The following is a 22,960-nucleotide window of genomic DNA, read 5'->3' as shown; positions in this document are numbered from 1 at the left end:
ATCTAGGCTACAGTCAGTATGCGGTTGAGCAGTGATCTCTCTTGTTAAAAGGGCTCCAGTGTCCCCTTTGAATTATGCTCACACTTACTGATGGGCTTTCAAGAGCTTGGCCACTTTCCACATGTCTGAAAGCCAGTTCTACATTAGATGTGAGAAAGATGTGGCTGACTTTAAACTTGGGAATGGAATGAGAAGAATGGAGAAGGCAGCAGAGATTGTTGTATATATGTGGCAAATCCTAGAAAGAGTTCTGGATTGTATAGACATAGCAATTAAAAGGTGTGATTCAGAACAATATTCTGCCTTTGGCTTTTGCAGAATGCCCTGCTTTCCCTTTACCCCAAACAGTCTCTGAGGAACCATCCTGACATAGCAACAAAGTGAATGGAAGAAAGGGCTGCCCTAATTTTTAGGTTTCAAGATGACATTTCTGGTACTGTTATCATGGGGGAATTGTGATATGTTCTTATATAAATGGAAATCAGGGCTGGCTTACTTTTCTTTTCTTTCTTCCTTTCTCTCTCTTTTTTTTCTTCCCTTTTCCCCCCTCTTATCAAGAGCCACCTTTCTAGACTCCAGTCTTCCCCCTTCAGTCACTATAACGGTATTTGCAAACCAAGCCAAGACTCACATTGTATTCACCAAAGTAGAACAAAGCATCTGCTAATGGAAATAGGCTGGTAAATAGTGCAAAAAGCAGGGAAGAGTGCGGACTTGTGTTTAAAGCTGGGATCGTTAGCAACCCCCCAGTCTGCCACTGACAAATCTATCAACTTTTCTGAGTCTCTCTGTCCTCATCTGCAAAATGGGGTTAATGGAGAATTTCTCCACCAAGTGGGGATAATAGCGATTAAAAGAGATGACGTGGGGACAGTATGCTCGAAATAATCAGGGGTTGAATGCTAACAATAATATTATGACTGTGTGGTTCCAACTGAAACTTTTTCTCCTTTTGTTGTCAGAAGCGTCCTTAATAGATTTCACATTTTTTATCCTGCTCGCCAGGAACATCGCTGTAACTCAAGTATCCATCCGTGGCTGCAATTTGTTTCAGTCTTCCTTTCTCCAGGGTTCAAATTAGCCGGTTTAGAGAACGCCCAAAAGGAGGGAGGGAGGGAGGAAAGGAGAGAGGGAGGGAGGGGAAAGAGAGAGAGAGAGAAGAGAAGAGAAGAGAAGAAAAGAGAAGAGAGAAGGAGAGGGAGAGGGAGACTCAGCATATGCCTTCAAATCTTGCAAAGTCTCTGGAAAGACTGCCACGGAGTCGGTTCTTGGGCATCTTTTCTGCTGTTCTGAAGGGGGAGAAAAAAAAAAAAAGACTCCATGTTTCAGTGTTTCTCCAGGCGGAGAATTTCGACCCAGATCCGGGGGAAGCAACACTGGCGGGCTGAAAAGCAGATACCTGGGGTTCCCAGGAGGTGTGCAGAGGTGGTAGCGCCCCCAAGGGCTCAGCGCCTCCTTTGTTGGGGAGGCAGGGGTGGGGGGGGCGGCTACCCCTCCTAAGCCCGGAGCAATGGCTCCCCCTGCGAGGGGTCCCTGGGAGGGAGCAGCCCGGCGCCCCACTCAACACCCCCTCCCACCCCCCCTCCCCAGTTCTTGCGGTCCCCGCAACGTGGTGGGACTGCGGTGCCTTTAAGACTTCTGCCTGCTGCACATGCTCAGCTCTTTGTGTGTTGTAGGAGTTTTGCTCTTTGAAGGGGGGAAAAAAAAAAAGAAGAAGAGAGAGAGAGCGAGAAAATCGGCTGGAGGATGGGGCGGAGGAAGGGGAAGCGCCAGGGAGAAAGCGCTGTACTTTTGCTGCTGGAGGCGGCGGCGGGGAAGCCACGCGTTTCTGCGGAGGCTGCGGGCCGGGTCCCGAGCTTTCGACCCCGGGGTCTCCGCGGGGTCTCGGGAGGCGCCGTAGCCGGGAAGCCCCGGAGCGGAGCGCCGCGCCGCGCCGCGCCGCGGGCCACACCTGGGGCCCCCTCCGCGCGCGGGCCGGCGCGGGGTGGGCGCCCGCGAGGGGGAGTCCCCGTTCCAGTCGGGGCGGGCCGAGTCCACCGCGCAGGGCGGAGGAGGGGGGGACGCGCGGGCGCGCTCGGGTGCGGGAGGCTCGGCCCCGCGCACTCGGCTCCGCCGCCGCTCTGGAGGCTGACTGACGGCACCCGGGGAGCGACGATGGCTGCTGCGGGGTCTCGGGGTGCCCGCCCGGCCCGGCGAGGCTGCTCCTGACCCCGGGCTGCTCCCGCCCCCTCCCCCCGCGCCCCGCGTTGGACGCGCCCACTTCGGAGCTCCCGCTCGGCCCCCGCCTGCCGGGCGCGCGGCGCGGGGAGCTCGGCGGGGCCGCGCGGGTCTCCTCCTCCTCCCGCAGGTCCGCTCCCGAGCGCCTCGCGCAGCCGGCGCCGCCCGCTCCCCGCCTCCGGTCCGGCCCGGCCCGGGCGCCGCGGCAGAGCGCTCGGCCCGCGGGACAAGGTCAGGGGACGGAGAGGCGATGCCCGAGCGCGGCTGCAGCCAGGCGAGCGGAGGCGAGCGCGGGCGGGCCGTGTCCCTCCTGAGCGGGGAGCGGGACCCGGGTCTGCGCCGCTGAGGAGCGGGAGCGGGGCCCCCGCAGGAGGGCGCGGCGGCCGCGGGCGCTCTCGGCCGGGCTTCCCCGCAGGCGCAGCCCCAGCCCCAGCCCCAGCCCCAGCCCCAGCCCCAGCCGGCGCCCGTCCGTGCGCGCAGCCCCGCCGGGCAGGGGCGCCGCAGACCATGGAGCCGGGGGCCCGGGCCCGCGCTGGTGCCCCGCAGGCGGCGGCCCCGGGACTGTGGAGGGCTCGGCCGGCGGGCGGCGGCGGCGGCGGCGGCGGCGGCGGCGGGGGCGCCTCGTCCTGGCCGCTGGACGGAAGCAGCTGGCTGCTGTGCTATGGCTTCCTGTACCTGGCGCTGTACGCGCAGGTGTCCCAGTCCAAGCCGTGCGACAGGACCGGCTCCTGCTTCTCCGGCCGCTGTGTCAACTCTACCTGCCTCTGCGACCCGGGCTGGGTGGGGGACCAGTGCCAGCACTGCCAGGGGCGGTTCAAGTAAGTGCCTTCTCCGGACACCCCCTTCTCCACCGGCGGCCCTTCACCCCAAACCTCAGCCCTGCCCCGATCGCGGCCTCCCGTGACTGCCCCGGAGCCCCCCGCACCCGGGATGGCTGGGAGGGGAGAGGGGGCTGCGGGAGCCGTGATCCGCGGTCGCGCGTCTCGGGGACCCCGTCTACAATCGCCCTGGATACTAAACCCTTCCCGGATAGTCCAGACGTCCTCAGGCTTCGGCATCCCGGCTCATCACCATCATCTGTCATATTGTTATCGGGTGCCAAACACTGTTTTTGTTAGGACACTTTTTTGTTTGTTTTAAGTAATAATAACAACATGGTGCAAGCAATTCAAGAAATACTCTCGCTTTGTGAAGTATCCTACCAAGCTAGAAGTGTAAAGGTTCAAAGTCTAGCGGTCTAGCTGACATCTTTTACTCTAGTAATAATATGCTCGGAAGTTGATTTGATGATGGGCGTGCTCTGTGCCAAGCACTGTCCCAAGCGCCTCCCGTGGATTATCTCATTTCGTTATAACCCGATGAGTTAATACAATGGTTACACTAGGTTTGCAGTGAGAAACCGAGACAAGCAATGTGTACTTTGCCCAAGATTACACAGTAAAGAGGGCCGATTCGTGATGGCAACCCAGCCTGCTTTCTCTCTCTCTCTCTCGAATTTACTTTTATCTAATGTTCTGTGTAGAATTACTGGAACTGTCTCGCTGTGAGAGATACGAGTGACTTTGGGTTTGATAACAGCATCAAATATCCGGACTTTGTTTGTTTGTTTGTTTTTTTAATGTGATAAAGAGAATAGAGCTTTTCTGTGCTGCGGGCACTGTCACTTGGGCTTTTCCGATGATGCCGAGGGTGCTAAGGAGTTTGCTTTGCAATAGTCAAGGTACTTTCTTTCTCCCTATTGGCTGATGTATATTGCAGTCCCGCCTGATGGGAAAAGGGGGAGCTGCTAAGATAGTTGAAGCCTTTCAGGTGTTCATCCCAGAACTTGCAGATAATTGTCAGTAGATTCTTCAGCTTCTAGTTGCAGACTGGTTGGTGTCCTGAAATGGGATTTACAGAATTGTCAGGGTGATAGGAAAAACTGGTGAAATTTCTCTGGGGTTTTAAGACAAAGGTCGGACATAATAAGCAGCATAATTTCTTTCAAACACAGTATAGCCCTCCTCTCTCCCCACCCCGCCCCCGCCTTTTAAAAAATTTTAATTAATTTATTTTCCCTTTTGTTGCCCTTGTCTTTTTATTGTTGTTGTAGTTATTATTGTTGTTATTGATGGTGTCGTTGTTAGATAGGACAGAGAGAAATGGAGAAAGGAGGGGAAGACAGAGACGGGAGAGAAAGACAGACACCTGCAGACCTGCTTCACCACCCGTGAAGCGACTCCCCTGCAGGTGGGGAGCCAGGGGCTTGAACCGGGATCCTTGTGCCTATCCTTGCGCTTTTCACCACATGCGCTTAACCCGCTGCGCTACCACCCGACTCCCCCCCCCTCTTTTTCTTTTTCTTTTTCTTTTTCTTTTTCTTTTTCTTTTTCCTTTTCTTTTTCTTCAGAGCACTGCTCAGCTCTGGCTATGGTAGTGCTGGGTACTGAACCTGAAACTTCTGAGCCTCAGGCATGGAAGGCTTTTGGATAACCACTGTATTATCTCCCCAGCCACCCCCTCATTTGTTCTGTTGCTTGTTAAACAGCGCCCCATAAAACTCACTATAAGGATCTCTATTTTCAAGTGGCACTAGTCACTCTGGTTAGATCCTGTTATTGAAATACATATCAGCAAGTGTCTGCAAGTGGGACCTCAAAATGATGCTTTGTGAAATTCTTTTATATCAATAGATTTGAAATGTTTCCTACAATCCATACTTTAACATATTAGCGTAGTACTGTAGTTTTTTTCCCCTCCCGTTCAGATAGAGGGAGACTAGAGTGGGGAGACACCACAGCACTGGCGTTTCCTGCACTGAATGACAATGCAGGCGCCCTAGACAGTGAGCTAGCTCTCTGCCCTCAAGTATTGCATTTTTTAAAAGATTTTTATTATTATTTATTTATTTATTCCCTTTTGTTGCCTTTGTTGTTTTATTGTTGTACTTGTTGTTGTCATTGTTGTTGTTGTTGTATAGGAGAGAGAGAGAAATGGAGAGAGGAGGGGAAGACAGAGAGGGGGAGAGAAAGACATACACCTGCAGACCTTCTTCACTGCTTGTGAAGTCACTCCCCTGCAGGTGGGAAGCCAGGGCTCCAACCGGGATCCTTAAGCCAGTCCTTGCGCTTTGCGCCACATGCGCTTAACCCCCTCTGCTTACCACCCGATCCCAATTATTGCATTTTTAAAATACTTTTTCCCCCAGTTAATTTGTGAGACGTCTGCTAATATAGTTGTGAAATGTGTTTCAAGATGAAGAATGATATCTTACTGAATTGTACCTTTAATTCAATATCCTTAAACTTTCACTGTGACAATACCAGCGAGCCTCTTTACCTAGCAAGAGAGGATTTTGAATACTTATGGTGGTAGCCATTGTTGGGGAAAAAAAGAAGCCATGTCTGTCTTTTTGTATCTTTTTGTGCATAAACTGGAAGATTGCCTGATTTGTATGTAATTACACCTCTGTGTGCGTGAATATGTTCCATGCTTCTAAAGGGGACATTGTTACAGTCCTGAGAAGCTCCTACCTGCATTTCACAGTAGTGGAACTTGTTAATCGCTTAGATCAGCAGCCTGTGACCTCTGTCACCCCAGGTCCCAGTTAGTAGGAGAGATCACAGATCAAGTTAAAACTAGCTTAAGTAGCATAGGAAGATAATGCTTACAAACAATGCAGTAGTGAGTAAATGAGAAAGAGTTTTAAAAACATACATCTTGTTAGATAACCGTAAACCCTGAACTAAATCATTGGCTATTCATCACTCTCTTGGAAGTTATTTTCTACCTTTTGTTGCTGTTGTGCTCTTAGTACTTTTTCATTTGCCTGTGGAATATAAGCTGTTAATTAGAATACATCTAACTGGTTCAATTCTGTGTTTTTTTTTTTTTTTTCTGTATGCCTCTTAAGAGTTAAAGAAAGGGGGATGGTAGCGCAGTGGGTTAAGCATATATGGCCTGAAGCACAAGGACCTGCATAAGGATCTGGTTTGAGCCCCGGCTCCCCACCTGCAGGGGGTTCGCTTCACAAGTGGTGAAGCAGGTCTGCAGGTGTCTGTCTTTCTCTCTTCCTCTCCATCTTCTCTTCCTCTCTCCATTTCTCTCTGCCCTATCCAACAATAACAACAACATTAACAACAATAATAATAGCAACAACAACGATAAACAACAAGGGCAACAGGAGGGGGGGAATGCCTCCAGGAGCAGTGGATTCGTACTGAGCCCCAGTAATATCACTGGAAGAAAAAAAAAAGTTAAAGAAAAGGTGCTATTTCATGTTCAAAGAATTAATTTAGAAGAAAAATAAAACTTCCTGGTAAAGAACATGCTAAGCTAGGAGAGATTTATTGGAGTATGGTGACTTACTTTATTTGGCATTTGAAGACAGTGGGAAAGATTTAACTGGAATTTTTCCATTAGTAATCTTGAAAATCTCTTACTAAACTGAAGGATAGGAACTTAACAGACATTAAAAAAAAAAAATCAGTCTGTGTAAGCAGGTGTCAGAATTAATTGGCTGGTTCCATGGTAACTTAGCTGCCCTGCGTGGCCCCCCCCCCCCCCCCCCCCCCCCGGGAGGGTTTCACTAGGGAATAAGTATTCTTGAAATGCTTCTCTGGAGTAGAAGACTGATAGTTGAGGGAAGAAATGCAGAAGCTAATACAGTACCAAAAGTGATGCTTCAGTTTTTCTTAGCCTTGATTCTATTCTCCCATCTGTTTTCATTTGAAAAGAATACAACACTCAGAATTCCAAGTCATCCCTCACAATAGGTAAAACAAAATGGACATCGACTTTTGCATGAGCTAGAATGAAAGAACTCGAACTGAGCATCAGAAAGGACATTGCCAATTTGAAATTTCAGAGTGATTGGTATGATATATGCTAATTTAAACTATATATCTTTGAATAGCTTAGTATAATATTAGGCAAGAGAAGATTTCACTGTCAACTCTGAATTCTATTTTAGAAGGCCCTTCTCCAGGGTTATTTTTGTAGCAATTATATATGTTTGTATTCAGATATGGATATATTCTTCATAGGAACCTATGTCTTCTTTCTAAGGTAGAGAACCCCAATTAATGCTCTATGACTGGAAAAAAAAACACCTCACTATCTTGGCAGTAATTAGAAAGTGTAAAATTGTCAAAAACCAATCTGCTGAATATTTTCCTAAAAATAAGTCTCATTATGTGTTCAGTGTACATGGATAACTATTCATTTTTGCCACTTGGGCTGTTGCTGGGACTCTGTGACTGCTCACTTCTATTCCAGGAAGGCTGTTTCTCTCTCTCTCTCTCTCTTTCTCTCTTTCTTTTTTAAAGATAGTGAAAAGCAGAGAGAGAGACAGAGAAGGAGAAGCACCACAACATTGTTTCACTGCTTGTGAAAGTTCTCTGTGTAGGTGTTCCGCTTTCATGGGGCTTGAACCTAGGTCCTTGGGCATAGTAGAGTGTGCACTCTACTGGGTGAACCATATCTGGACTCCCAAATAGATAACTATCTTGAATATCTTAGGTTAGTGAAGTACGAAATCCAGGTTTTTCCATATGTTTATAATATTAAAAAGAAAAAAAAAGCAACTTTTTTGTTAGTTCATGGCCTGCTGCATGTGGAATTTCACTGCTCCTGAGCGGTCTTCTTTCTTTATTCAGGTGGAGAGGCAGAGAGAGCGGCAGAGAGATAACAAGAGAGGGAGAGATGCCACAACAGTGGTGTTTGCCCCTGATGCTGCTGGGGCACCTTTATCTGGTATTGGGTTCCTTTCTTCTCCTCCTCCTCTTCCTTCTCCTTCTTTTTTATCGGACAGAGAAATTGAGAGGAGAGAAGGAAATATAGGAAGAAACTGAGATACCTGCGGTATTTGCTTCTCTGTTCCTGAATCTTCCTCTCCCTGCAGGGGTAGGGTGGGTGCTTGAACCTGGGTCCTTGCACATGATAACACGTGTGTTTAACCAGGGTTGTCACCACCTGGTCCTCAGGTATGGGGTTTCAAACATGGACTGTGCTTGAGGCAAGGCACGTGCCCTCCTTGTGAGTTATCGCTCTGGCTCAAGTATTTGTTGTGACAGCAAAGTAAGTTGTCATGTCAAGAATGAAGTTGCAATTGTCAACAAAAAGGTTAGGATTCATATGTAAACATTTTTCCCAAGGCACAGCTTTTAAAAATAAGTGTACACGGTGGGGGGTGTTAGAGTCTTTTTTAATTGCTAGTAGGGAAACTCATCAATTAAAAACTTGAGTTGTATGTTCCCTGTCCCGAGGCCTTTATTTCACACTAAGATTTTAATGGGCAATTTATATCCATGAATTCTTTTTACACAGTTAAACCACATAATCAGACCATAGACATTTAAAACAATTTAAGTAGAGTTTCTTGAGATCCTAAGTAGATAAAGCAAGGCACTCCCTGTAACTAGAATTTCACGACCATGTGTCTGCACGGTTTGGCTCTGTGATTATCCTCACCAATCACTGGTCTTTTGAAGTGTCACATTCTTTTTGACCTCAGGAAATTTCACACATGTTGTTAGTTTTCTCTGAACCTTCTTTCCTATCTGGTCTTTGTTTGGCTAATTGCTAAACATCCTTCAAGCCTTAGCTTATAATACTGTTTTCTAAAGGAGACTTTTCTAACTCCTGAGACACCAGCCCTTATTATTTATTCTTATAGTGCCATTTACCTTCTTAGTTCTTTCAAAATAAATAATAATTACAGCATTTAAAAAAATTTTCTTTGCTGTGTGCATGCCAGGAATATATATATATTTTTTCAGGTGGGAGAGAGAGAGAGAGAGAGAGAGAGAGACAGACAGAGGACTGTAAAAGGGGGAGAAATATCACAGTGCCTGTCCACTGTTCCTGAACCTACCACACTTGGTTCTCCTGTGTGGTGTTGGAGGCTGGAATCCAAGTCCTCCTGCATAGTAAAGTGTGATACGTTCTCTAGAGTAAGCTGCGGTCTAGTTGTAACTGTCTTAATTTTCTTTAGACCATTATTTTTATATAGCACAGGGTAATGAACCCAGGGATACTGTTGAGTAGCTTCCTGGTCTAGTTTTCCCTTTTTAAAAATTTAATCTTTATTTACTCAGTAGAGAAAGCCAGAAGTTGAGAGAAAGGGGACTATGGAGAAGGAAAGAGACAGAGATGCTGCAGCCCTGCGTTGCTGCTCATGAAGCTTTCCTCCTGCAGGTGGGGATGGGGCATTTGAACCCCCACCCCTTGCATATTGCAACATGTGCCCTCAAACAGGTGCACCAATGCCTGCCCCCAGTTTTCCATTCTTTATCTTTCTTTTCTTTTTTTTTTTTTTTTCCTCCAGGGTTATTGCTGGGCTCAGTGCCTGCACCATGAATCCACCGCTCCTGGAGGCCATTTTTTCCCCCTTTTGTTGCCCTTGTTGTTGTAGCCTCGTTGTGGTTATTATTATTACAGTTGTTGATGTTGTTAGTTGTTGGATAAGACAGAGAGAAATGGAGAGAGGAGGGGAAGACAGAGAGGGGGAGAGAAAGAGACACCTGCAGACCTGCTTCACCGCCTGTGAAGCGCTGGGGAGCCGGGGGCTCGAACCGGGATCCCTAACCGGGATCCTTACGCTGGTCCTTGCGCTTTGCGCCACGTGCACTTAACCCACTGCGCCACCGCCCGACCCCTCCCCCCGATTCTTTATCTTTTAAAGAGAGAGGAGATAGCACAGGGTCAATCCACCACCTATGAGGCTCCCACGTGGAACGTACTTTATCATATGAGCTGTTTCCCATCTTTGCCTTTACTTTTAGAGCCTTGAGGTATAATTGTAACGAGACTTAAAATGTTTGACCTATGTGCATACCTCTAACACTGTCAGCACAAAGGAGATCATGGCAATACCCATCACACCCAAAAGTTCCTTGTGCCACTCCATAACCCTTTTCTCTCCTTGGTCCACCTCTCTCTGCCCTCGGGCACCTAACATCAAGGTGTCTCAGAAGTTTATTCCTTTAGATTCCTGAGCAGTATTTCAGTGCAGGGATAGCCCTCAGTTTGGTGATGCTCTCTGGGTTGTTTCCAGTTTTTGGCTATTCCTTATAAAGCTGCTTTGTTCTCTGTATCCTTGGCCCAGGCTTTCATGTAGCTTGGGCCAGTACCTAAGAGCAGAGTGACTGGCCCCTATGGCAGGTGTACGTCTAGCTTTTCAACAAACTGACAGATTACTTTCAAAAGTAGTGATATCATGTCAGTTGTACCAGCAGGGTCCGAATTCTAGTTAATTCACATCCTCACCAACACTTGGAATGGCTGCTGTTTTGAATTTTAACATAGTTCATCTAGGTATATAGTGGCATCTCATTGGGGTTTAAATGTGCATTTCCTTAGTGACTAATTAGTCAGCTCTGGCTTATGGTGATGTCATCATTGTTGGATAGGACAGAGAGAAATGGAGAGAGGAGGGGAAGACAGAGAAGGGGCCTGTAGACCTGTTTCACCGCCCGTGAAACCACTCCCCTGCAGATGGGGAGCCAGGGTGCTCAAACCGGGATCCTTATGCCATTTCTTGCGCTTTGCGCCACCTGCACTTAACCTGCTGCGCCACTGCCTGACTCCCAGAGTCTGGAACTTTTATCAGTCATCAAGTGATGGGTATTGAACTCAATAATAAATTTGTTTTATTTCTATTTTTACTGTTTTATTTTGCATCATGTATTCTAGAGAACTTACTAAGTGTGTGAAGTTTTGTATTAAATCTTTTTGATAGATTGACCCATTTTTCACTAAAAAAAACCCCATTTGTTGAACAGATTCTTTTTTTTAATTTTAATTTTTTTATTTCCTTATTGGGGGGGTTAATGTTTTAAAGTCCACAGTAAAATACAATAGTTTGTACATGGGTAACGTTCATTCATTTTTTTGCTTATTATTAATAGTATGTTACAAGATTTTGTAAGATTGCAATGTATAGTTCCATAGCACAGCTATCACTGAAATTCTGTATCCCCCACCCGTACAGTTTTCTTGCTTTTGTTCTGTGTGTTTGTTGTTAGGTTCATGTGAATCATATCTCTAGACTACACATATTTATTTACTTTGGATAGAGACAGAGAAATTGAGAGGGGAGGAGGAAATAGAGGGGAAAAGAGAAAGACACTTGCAGCATGTTTGTCAAGCTTTCCCCCTGCAAGTGGGGGCCAGGGGCTTGAACCTGGGTCGTTGTGTGCTGTAGCATGTGCACTCTACTAGGTGCATCATCTCCTGGTCTCAGGTTTTTTCTTTCTTTCTTCCTTTCTTTCTTTTTTCTTGTAAATGTTTTTGTCATCACCAGGGCTTTATTGCTGAGATGACTTTTTAAATCATTTTAAAATTATCTTTATTTATTAAATGAGTCAGCCAGAAATCAAGAGGGAAGGGGGTGATAGGGAGAGAGATAGAGCGACACCTGCAGCCCTTGCTTCACCACTTGCAAAGTTTCCCTTCTGCAGGTGGGGACCAGGGGCTTGAACCTAGGTCCTTGCACGTTGTAATACATACACTCAACCAGATGCGCCACCACCCAGCCCCCTCTGGGCTCAAGTTTCTTTTTTCTTTTTTTTCCCTCCAGGGTTATTGCTGGGCTCGGTGCCTGCACCATGAATCCACTGCTCCTGGAGGCCACCTTTTCCCTTTTGTTGCCCTGGCTGTTCCATCTTTTGTTGTAGTCATTATTATAGGCTGCTTCCAGCTGTTGAACCCAGAGGTGCATAAGGAACACACCATTCTTTTTTTTAAACATAATTATTTATTTTCCCTTTTGTTGCCCTTGTTTTTTATTGTTGTAGTTATTGTTGTTGTTATTGATGTCATCATTGTTAGGACAGAGAGAAATGGTGAGAGGAGGGGAAGACAGAGAGAGGGAGAGAAAGATAGACACCTGCAGACCTGCTTCACCGCCTGTGAAGCGACTCCCCTGCAGGTGGGGAGCCGGGGGCTCGAACCGGGATCTTTATGCAGGTCCCTGCGCTTGGCACCACATGTGCTTAACCCACTGCGCCACTGCCCGACCCCCTGGGCTCAAGTTTCTTACTGATGTGTTTGCTCTTTTGAAAATCGATGGGATATGTCTCTGTCTCTTTATCCATATATATATATATCCCATTATTTCTCTCCATTCTTCTCTTCCTCTTTTTTTTTTTTTTTTCTGATGAGTGCTTAGGAATGAACTGAGGCAGCCTTGCTATGCAAGATACTGCTGAACACGTTAACTTGCCTGTTCTTAGGAGAGGGCGTAATAGGAAATGCACCATGCTGCCGTCAGGAGAATTATGTTGGTGCTATGCATGGTGCTGCCATGTGTTGCAGGGGGTAGATCCCAGATCCCAGGTCTAATGAGACCTGTGCTTTACCCACTGAGCTATCTCTTGGCCTCCTTGCTCCTTTGCTCTTTTTTGACTCTTTTCTGTTCTTCTGAGCCATGTTGGATATCCTTTTAGGACTCACTTTTCTTGTTTTGATTGCTGTGTAATATAGAGTAGGTCATGAAATTGGGTAGTGAGTTCGCCAGTTTGTTCTTGAAAATTCATTTTGGTTGTTCTATTCAATAATTCATTTGCTTTTCCACATAAATTTTAGAGTCAGGTTTTAAATTTCCTTAAAAAAATCTTACTGGGATTTATTTGAGATTGTTTTGATACAAAAGGTCATAATGGGAAGAATTAAAACCTAGACAATGTTGAATTCTCCATTTCTTCACAAGATATGTTTCTTTATTAGGCTTTTTTTTTTTTTTTTTTTTGCCTCCAGGGTTGTCACTGGGGCTCGGTGCCTGCACTGTGAATTCACTGCTGGATGTGATTTGTGTTTTGTTGATCACTTGCTTCTTTGTTTATGAGAAATATTACTCTGCATTTTTCTTTTCTTAAAGTATCTTTGATTTTTCTTATGATAATATTAGACTTACAGAATGAGTTAGAACTGCTCCCTCTTCTGTTTTCTGGAAGAATTTGTGTAAAGTTGATATTTTTCTCTTAAATGATGGGTAAAATTCAGTGGTGCCATGTGGACCTTGAATTTTCTTTGTGGGAAGGAATGCAGCTAAATTAAATTGGTCTAATATATCTTTGAACACACACAGAATACACACCCACACACACACACACACACACACACACACACACACGCACGGGGGTGGGAGAGAGAGAGAGAGAGAGAGAGGGAGAGAGGGAGAGAGAGAGAGAGAATGATACCTGCAGCACTGTTTTGGGGTTTGCGAAGGATCCCCCCCCAGGGACAGGGTTTAAATCTGGGTCTTTGGTCTTTGTGCTTGGTAATGAGTGTGCTACCACCAGCCTCCAATAGGCGTGGACATATTATTACTATTTATTTATTTTTAAATTAGCTTTGGTAGATTGTATCATATTGATAATTGGTCCTTTACATCTATGATTTTAGATTTATCTTCATAAAGTTGTTCCTAATATTTTCCTATACTTTAAAAGTGCCTGGTAATTTTAGTATATTTTTTCTTTTATTTATAATTTACATTTTATTTACATTTTTATTTATTTATTTAATTTGGCTGAGCTTTATAATTATTTTAATTGGGCATTAATGTGTTACAGTCAACAGTAAGTTTAGTAGTTTGTACATGTATAACATTGATCAGTTTTCCCCATAACAGTACAACCCCCAAGGTACATTATGTTTTTGATACTTGCTAGTCTGGCTAGACAATATGTTAATATTGATTATTTAAAGAACAGAATGACTTTTTTTATTTTGTTGTTTTCAGTTTTATTGTTTCATTTGATTTTAATTTGCTTTTCTAATTTTAGTTTTTAATGAAAATCATAAATCATTAGAGATGTTTCTTTTTTCTGTAATGAAAAAATTTAATTATTAATGCTTTCTAATAAAAATACTATAAAATGATATGCTTGTTCACCTAAGCATTACTTTGATTGTATTTCACGTATTTTGATATGTAGTGCTTTTTACTGAGTACAAGAAACTTGCTAATTTCCTTGAGTCATTGGCTTGGCATATGTAGGAATGTTTTGCTTAATTTCCAAATGTTTGGAGATTTGCCAACGATTTTTCAGTTATTTTGCTACATTACATTATATTCAAAGAACATACCTCGTATGAGTCCACTTATTATAAATCTGATAAAATTGATTTTTGGGAGATATATATGTTGTGTCGATGAACATTTCATGTGTCATTAAAAAGAAAGTATATTTCTGCTGTTTAGTAGAATGTGATAGAAATGTCAATTAGATCAAGTTAGTTGTAAGATCTTCTGTATCCTTATTGATGTTCTGTCTACTTGTTCTTCTGATTACTGAGAAAGAACCATTAGTCTCTCACCATAACTGTGGATTGTCTGTCTCCTTTTACGTCTATCAGTTTTGTTTTTTATTTTAAAGATTCTTTTTTGATAGGTGCACAAGTAATTAAAACTAGTATGCTATTTTGGTAAACTGACTTATAATTTCTCCTTTCTCTCAGTGTTTTGCTTTGCAGTCTGCTTAGATATTACGAGGCATCTTGCTTTCTTCTAATTATTGTTTGCATAGTCTTTTTTTTTTTTTAATTTGGAAAGAATAGTGTATGCGTTTGTACAAGACTTTGTACAATTAGAATTAAACCAATTCTAATCCAGTTTAATAATCTGTCTTTTTATCGGGCTGTTGAGATGATATGTTTTAATGAAGTTAAATATTTTTAGCATTCCATTTTAATTTTCTGGTGGCCCTTTGGGTATATGTCTTTTGTATTATTTATTAGTGATTATTCTAGTGTGTGCTTGTAATACTAGTGCCTACTCAGAGTTAATATTATATCACTAGGTAAACCCAAGTCCAATTACCCTTTATAACCAGGAGATTTTGACATAGATTTTTTTGTATCTGTCCCTTGTTTTAAGAACTGTAGTAATTAAGGTAGTGACTCCAGAGTTGCTAGTGAGGAATCTTTTGTCATTCAAATTATTCCCCCTTAGGTAAAGTGTCATTTTCCTTGATTTTTAATTTTTTTTTCTCCTCAGTTTTCAGAAATTTGGTTATTATGGGTGTGAGTATAGGATTCTTTGACTTTATCTTGTTTTTCCTTTGCTCAGTATATTTATATCTTTATATCCTTTTCAAAATTTGTGACATTTTCTGATATAATTTCTTCAAATGCTTTTTTTTTTTCCCTCATGCTATTGTCTCTGTCCATAACTACAGTGAATCAAATGTTAGGTATTTTTGTCATTGATTTTAGGCTATTAAGAATCTGTTGATTATTCTTATGTTACACTATTTTCTCTGTCATCTTTTTCTTGCTCATCTTGTGAGTTCCTCTAAAGAGTTCACTTAATTATTTTCTCCACTTTCTTCTTTTATGTCTTAGATGAAAATATTTCAATATTTATTTTGAAAAAAACATTTTCTCAGCTGCCCATCAGACCATTTAATTTTTTTTATTATTATTTATTGGAGAAAGAGAAATTGAGAGGGAAGGGGGAGATAGAGAGGAAGAGAGACATATGTGACACTGCTTCACAACTTGTAAAGCTTTCCCCATGCAAGTGGGTAGTGGGGGCTTGAACTTGGATCCTTGTGCACTGTTAACACACACACAACTGAATGTGCCATCATCCATCCCCTCAAGCCATAATTCTTTCTCATAGCTGCTTTTAGATGGATACTTCCAACATCATCAATAGTGATATCTGCTGGTTTCCTGTTATCAAATAAGTTGAGATTTTAGTGCTACTTAGTATAGACAACTCATTAAAAATTATATCCTGATTATTTAGACTTGTGTTTTATGAAGTTGTTTCTTATTTTAAAATTTTGTCTGGGAGACAATGAACTTATTTTGATTCAACATCCTCACACAACTCACTTAAAAATTAAAAGTTTTACTGAGTGGTAATTTACATGCATTTAGTATTCACTTAAAAAAAAAAGTATGATTCAGGAGGGCCAGGTGGTGGTGCACCAGGTTAAGTGCACATGATACCATGCTCAAGTCCCCATTCGCCACCTGTAGGGGAAACTTCATGAGCCGTGAAACACCTGCAGGTGTTTCTCTTCCTCCTTCTCTCTCTTTTTAAATTAATTCATTTATTTTTCCCTTTTGTTGCCCTTGTTGTTTAACGGTGCTGTGGTTATTATTATTGTTGTTGTTATTGATGTCATTGTTGTTGGATAGGACAGAGAAATCGAGAGGGGAGGGGAAGACGGAGAGGAGGAGAAAAAAATAGACACTTGCAGACCTGCTTCACCACCTGTGAAGCAATCACCCTGCAGGTGGTGAGCCCCTGGCTCGACCCGAACTGGGATTGTTATGCCGGTCCTTGTGCTTTGCGCCTTGTGCGCTTAACTCGTGCTACTGCTCCACCCCTTCTCTTATCTCCCCCACCCCTCTCAATTTTTCTCTGTCTTATCTAATAAATAATAGAAAGAAAAAAAAAGGAAAAAGTGGCTGCCAGGACCAATTGACTTCTAACGTTATTAGCACTGAGCCCCAGCGATAACCCTGGTGGCAGAAAAAGAAATAAGTATGATTCAGTAATTTTTAGTGGTGCATTCACCACCACTATCAAATTGCAGAGTTTTTTATCACCCCAGGAAGAAACCACATACACATTAGCAATCACCATTTCCTCTGTTAATCCAGGTCTCTGAATTTTCCTGCTATGGCCATTTTATATAAATGTTATCAGACAGTATCTTGCCTTTTGTACTGAATTTTTTCACTTAAGTATGTTTTCTGGTATCATTCATGTATCCTGTGAGTTACTAGCTTGGGATATCTTGCTCTAGCCTCTAATACTAAGTTTCTGTTTGTTTTTACTTTGGATGTGTTTTTCCTGAAGACATATAATGGATAGGTCCTGTTCTTTCCTTTTAGCTACTCTTGATTCTTTTGACAGGTGAATTTAGGCCATTCACATTTAGGGTGATTATTGATATATATGGTTTACTTATGTTCATTCTTATTTTTGTTTTGAGTTTGCTTTGAATTGTTGATTCTTTGCCCATTTGATTCTATTTGTCCATTTGTGTGGATGAGTTTCTGTGGTGAGTTCCTCACTAATTTTTCTTGTACTTTCTATAAATCTCTGTTCCTTGTTTTGTGGTTACCATAAGTGTAATAACTAGTATTGTGTATCTAGAAAAGTCTTTTTAAAGTTGATCTGGATTAAGATCAACTTAATTCCCTCCCATTTGCTTTGTTCTTTCCTATTTTTATTGTGTCCTTAGTTCTAGTCTACTGCTGTTCACCTCACTTAGAATGTGTATTCCTTTGCGTCCTTCTTTCCTGTGGGGCTCCATTCAGCAATTCTTGTAAGGTGGGGTGGATTGTGGCAAATTCTTTTGGTTTATGGAGATTTGAGAAAACCTTTATTTCTCCCATATATTTAAAGCTAATTTTCCAGAATACAAAATTCATGGCTGGAATTCCCTCTCCTTTAGAACTTGGACTATGCCACTCCACTCTCTCCTGGCCTCTAGGATTTGTGAAGAGAAATCTAATGAAAGTCTGATAGCTCTGCCTTTGTGTGTAACTTCTTACCTTTGTCTAGCAGCTTGAGAAACTTTTCCCTTGCCATTGAGTTTTGATAGTGATGTGCCTCGGCATTGGTCATTTTGTATTTATGTACCTGGCTGTACGATCTGTCTCTTGAAGTACGTTCTGAGGATTGCCTAACTGTGGGAAATTCTCAGCTAAAATTGCTCTGAAAATGGACTCTGGACCTTTGGTACTATCCTCATCCTCAGGTATGCCTATCACTTTTATATTCAACCTTCTGATGGAGTCTGCAGTTTCACAGAGAGTTGCTTCTTTCTTTCTAAACCTTTCCTCTCCCTCATCTTTAAATTGAAAAGAGGGGACTAACTCTATCTTGTAGATTGAAAATTCTTTCTTCTGCATGTGTAAGCCTACTGCCTAAGCCTTCTACCTGAGTTTGAACTGCACTCAGTGTCTTTCATGCCCTTCAGTTCTATTTGAAGTTTTTCTTTCATGCTTCTTAACTGCTTGTTGAATTCTGATTGGAGTTCTTCTTTCAAGCTTTGTAGTTTCTTAGTGAACTCTATTCTGAGTTCCTCTTTTATGTATCTTTTTTTTTTAATTGCCCTTGTTGTTTTATTGTTGTAGTTATTATTGATGTCATTGTTGGATAGGACAGAGAGAAATGGAGAGAGGAGGGGATGACAGAGGGGGAGAGAAAGAGACACCTGCAGACCTGCTTCACCACTTGTGAAGCGACTCCCCTGCAGGTGGGGAGCGGGGGGCTTGGACTGGGATCCTTATGCCAGTCCTTGTTCTTTGCGCCATGTGCGCTTATCTCACTGTGCTACTGACTCCCTCCTCTTTTGTGTATCTTAATCCCGTAGTAAAATGCTCTTTCAAGTCTTGAGTATGTATCTCTGTATTATGCTTAGCTTCTTGGAGAGTCCTCATAATGAACTTTCTGTAGTTTGTCTCTGTATCTGTAATTTCTTGGAGTTCGTCAGTGCTAACTGCTGTGGCATCCTTAGTTGTTTGTTCCTGTCTCTCTGCTTATGCATTTACTGTGCTGGCTATTGCTGGCCAGCAAGCAGGTGGTGCTATTGCTGTGATCTCTAGGCTTCTCTTATTTATATGTTTTGCTGCAGGTGGAGTGGGGATTGGCTGCAAATGCTCTCTGTTTTTTGATATGTCTTTGCCAACATTCAGAAGGCTAAACCCCCACCTGACTCACAGATTGAGAGGGTTTAAGTTCCATTCTCTTTTTCTCCGTCACTAGGAGGTACCCTCACTGCTTGCTGCCTGTGAAAGCAAAATAGTGCAGGTCCCTGCCATGCCGCCTGGAGCATGACCGTATTGAACCTTCAGCTCGCTCCCCTTCTTTCCCTAACTGTGTGTGAGCACCTACCTGAGGCTGCAGACCTTTCAGCTCTAGTTGATGAATTCTATTTGGGTCTCTTGTTGTATTTATTTGTTGTTTTTGAGGGGAGCTGATCTGATCCCTGTTACTCTGTGGCCATACCTCCTGGGAAGTCTCATTCATGTATCCTATGACAATACTTTTACTTTATTTTATTGTCAAGCAGTAGGCCATTAATTATTAGACATTTAAATTGCTACTTTTGGATGTTATGGACAATGATACCACACAATTTTGTTTGTCTTTGAAGGTACCTGATGTTTCAGGTTCAAACATCAGTACTGCCCGAAGACAGAGTTGAGCAGTGCTCTGATAAAAACAACCAACCAAAATAAGTAAATAAATAAAAAATAAAAACCTTTAAACAGTCTTTGTGGGGACACATATTTTCTTTTCTCTTGGGCTTATACCTAGCGACTCACGTTTGTACTGAGATTTGAATGCCAGTTGTGTGTCCTGTTTTTCTGCAACCCAGAGACTGTTTTGAAACCCAGCCAGCATTCAGTTCTTAATGTTGTTGCTGTGTTGATTGTGATCATGTTCACATATGTGTGGCCAAAGGATGTGCCTGGGACTTAGCAGACGGATTTAAAGGATCCTTTCTCACCTTCCTTATCTTTGTACTCTCATTCCATTCCTTAGCTAGGAGAATAAGGGGTGCTGACTCAGCTGTTATTGGCTTGCTGCAGGACAGCCTGTTGACCCTGCAGTCAATGCAGATGTTGTGTCCCCAGGGATGAGGGCAGGGATGCTGCCTCGCCCTCTTGCTGAGTGAGGCCAGACTGGAGTGGCTGCAGGGACTCCGCCCCAACAGTCTGGCTAAGTTGGAAGGGGGAGATACTTATTTCTGTAGTGAAAATATAAGAATTAAAAAAAAAAAATCCTGCAAATTAGAAACTTTTAAGTTGATTCTCTATAATTAAAAAAAAGAAAATATAAAGAGATTTTTCCCTGTTTTAATGTATCACATTTAATGCTAGATTTCATTTGTACTTTTCTTTGACAACATGATTATGTGAATAGTGAGTTTTTTTCCTAGAAAACAGAATTTATCATTCTACTTACTTAAGTATTAAATCAGCAGGAGTTTAAAGGAGAGATGTTGCAATATGGGAAAAGCTTTCACATATATGGCCTTCTTACTGCTGCTGAAAGTTGGTGAGGTAGATACTGTTTTTCCTCCTTCTGCAACGGGAAAAGAAATTGAAGGACCTAGAGTGATTATATGTGCAAATTCTGATCACTGCTAAGAGACAGATAAGGTGACAGAGTACAGCTGTCCGAGTTCCTCCACCCCCATCAAGCTGTCTTTAACTCTTTAGTTTTGCCACATAGCCTTCAGGATTTCTCTCTTTCTTTCTTTCTTTCTTTCTTTCTTTCTTTCTTTCTTTCTTTCTTTCTTTTTCTTCTTTCTTTCTTTTTTAATACATCAAAAGTCACCACTCTAGGATGACTTTTTAAAAAATGATTTTAAGGGCAAGGTGGTGGCACACCTGGTTGAGCGTATGCATTACAATGTGCAAGGATCCGGGTTTGAGCCCCCGGTCCCCACTTGCAGGGGGAAAGCTTCATGAGTGGTTAAGCAGGGCTGCAGGTGTCTCTCTGTCTCTCTCCCTCTCTATCTGTTGGGTAGTTGCCATCTCCCCCTGGCTTCTGCTTAACCATATGCCTATATAGGGATTTTACTGATCCAAAGCTTTGGTCTATTTACATAAATCACTTTTACATAAAGCACTCCAGGGCATTGGTGGTTCTATGATAGGATTCTCTCCTGCTCCACCCCCTCCTTGTCACACACTGATCCCTTCTTTGTCACACTCTGATTTTCACCAGTCACTTTTCTCTCCACCCTCTCTATATCACATCCTGTTTCCACCCTACTTGGAGAGTATAAAAACAGCTGCTCTTCTGATTAAAGACACTTGGAAATTGCTTTCCGGCTCCGAGAGTTCCAGAGTGTATCTCCTGCGGAAGTTGGTGCGGCACGAGTTCCTGATCCCTCTCCCACACAGCAGCCTAGATCGGCTCCAGTTGAGTTCTCTCCAAGCCAGAGAGCACTAGCTCGGGAAGAAGTACCCTCAGGCTATCCCGGCATCTATCACCCTCTTTCCTCTTGATTTCTGGCTGCCTCTATCCAATAAATAAAGATTTTAAAAATACTAAAAAAATAGATGATTTTATTGGGGAAGGGGATTAATGATCTACAGTAAAGTTTTTGACACATGGGTACAATTTCTCATTTCCCCGGTAGGTGTCCAAAAAACACTTTTCTCCACCAACTTAGCTTCCTTTTTACCATCGTGCAGCAGGACTCCAAAGCCCTCTGGCATGCTTCCTTCTCCTCTCTCCACAGAATCCCTTGCTCTGTGCAATACACCACACCCAGCCCAGCTTCTAGGATAACTTTTTTTTAGATAGAGAGAGGCAAAGAGGCACAGAGAGAGAGAGAGAGAGAGAGAGAGAGACAGACGCCACAACACTGCTTTTTTCCAATTCTGTGGGGGTGAGGTTTGAACTTGGGTCAAGCAAATGACAAAGCAGTGTACTTTTCCAAGTGATTCAGAATTTCCAGATAGCAGAGAGGTTAGTTAAGATCATGAGTTTTGGTAATAAACCCCAGTAATAAACAGTTTGAGACCTGTTTCTGCCAATGTACCATGAATTTGGTTTGCTTAACACTTGATAAGTTTTGACAAGGGGGAGAATTTTAAGTCTACTAAACTAGACGTCTGAAATGAATATTATTGCTATTTATTGAAACATGGGGAAGTTGAGTAACAGACATGGCGGCACCGTAGACAGCACCAACAGGAACTCCGTAGATGGTAGAGTGGTGCTTTGATGTTTCTGTTGTCTTACCCCTTCTCTCTCCAAGTTAAAAGCAGACAGTTGAAAACTATTACTAGTTAGAAGCTAGGAGGGGCCACTTAGAGGTTGAGTAACCTCTAAGAACTTGTATTTCAAAACTCCTGGTTGATGCTGTGAAGGAAATGAAAGTCTTATCCTACAGCTTTGAAAAGCTGAATTTTATAATCAGGTTCAATGAGTTTGGGGGTTGGACTCTTCAGAAGAATTCTTCTCTTTCAGAAGAATCCATCTCATCTAACACTCATCTGAGTCCACAGGGACTTTCTAACCTCATCCTGTGATGTACTAAGTGGTTGTTGTTTATGGTCATTTGTTAACACAACAGTGAAAACCCAAATTCATATTAAAAAAAAGAAAAAAAAAAAAGAAAAAAAGGGATTCGGACCGGCGTAAGGATCCCGGTTCGAGCCCCCGGTTCCCCACCTGCAGGGGAGTCGCATCACAGGCGGTGAAGCAGGTCTGCAGGTGTCTGTCTTTCTCTCCCCCATTCTGTCTTCCCTTCCTCTCTCCATTTCTCTCTCTCCTATCCAACAACAATGACATCAATAACAACAATAATAACTACAACAACAACAACAAACAACAAGGGCAACAAAAAGGGAAAATAAATAAATGTAAAAAAATGTAATATAAAAAGAAAAAAGCTAGAAGGTATGCTGGTTGAGTTTCATTTAATCACATTATTCAGTTAACTATATAATAAACTTCTTAAGCATGGTGGTGATTTGAATTTTATTAATATTATATCTAAAGACATTTTTGTTTTGTGAGAGATGGGTAGTGAGGGAGTAAGCAGAGGAGAGCGAGCGAGAGACAGAGAGAGAGAGAGAGAGAGAAGAGACCAGAACAGCATTCTGACATATTCAGTGCTAAGGATCGAACTTGGGACCTCACACTTGTAAGTCCAGACCTCACTACCTATAGCACCCAAGCAGCCTGCGATGGTCACGCTGTTTCTGTTTCTCCCTCTCTATCCAGATGTGAGAAGATAAATAAAAAAGGAGGCTGAAGTGG

At 43.0% G+C, this 22,960-nt stretch overlaps 1 protein-coding gene across 4 annotated transcripts in view; it reads left to right on the top strand.

Annotated features, from left to right (window-relative positions):
• The first annotated feature begins 2,220 nt into the window (after nt 1-2,220).
• Nucleotides 2,221-22,960, top strand: part of ATRNL1 (attractin like 1) — a 700,209-nt gene continuing 679,469 nt past the window's right edge. For 3 of the 4 annotated variants that reach the window (XR_009544641.1, XM_060171225.1, XM_060171226.1), the window contains exon 1: nt 2,586-3,035. Coding sequence is in view for 3 of the 4 variants with exons in the window: in XM_060171225.1 (XP_060027208.1) it covers nt 2,725-3,035 (311 nt within the window). In the remaining variant the exon portion in view is untranslated. Of the gene's footprint in view, nt 3,036-22,960 lie in introns of all 4 variants that reach the window. The other variant, XM_007519967.3, reaches the window with a different exon arrangement.

The sequence above is a fragment of the Erinaceus europaeus genome, chromosome 14 (assembly GCF_950295315.1).
Source record: "Erinaceus europaeus chromosome 14, mEriEur2.1, whole genome shotgun sequence".
In the NCBI taxonomy this organism is placed as follows: domain Eukaryota; kingdom Metazoa; phylum Chordata; class Mammalia; order Eulipotyphla; family Erinaceidae; genus Erinaceus; species Erinaceus europaeus.
Note: the sequence above shows the minus strand (reverse complement) of the source record. Positions and strands in the feature narration are given on the sequence as shown.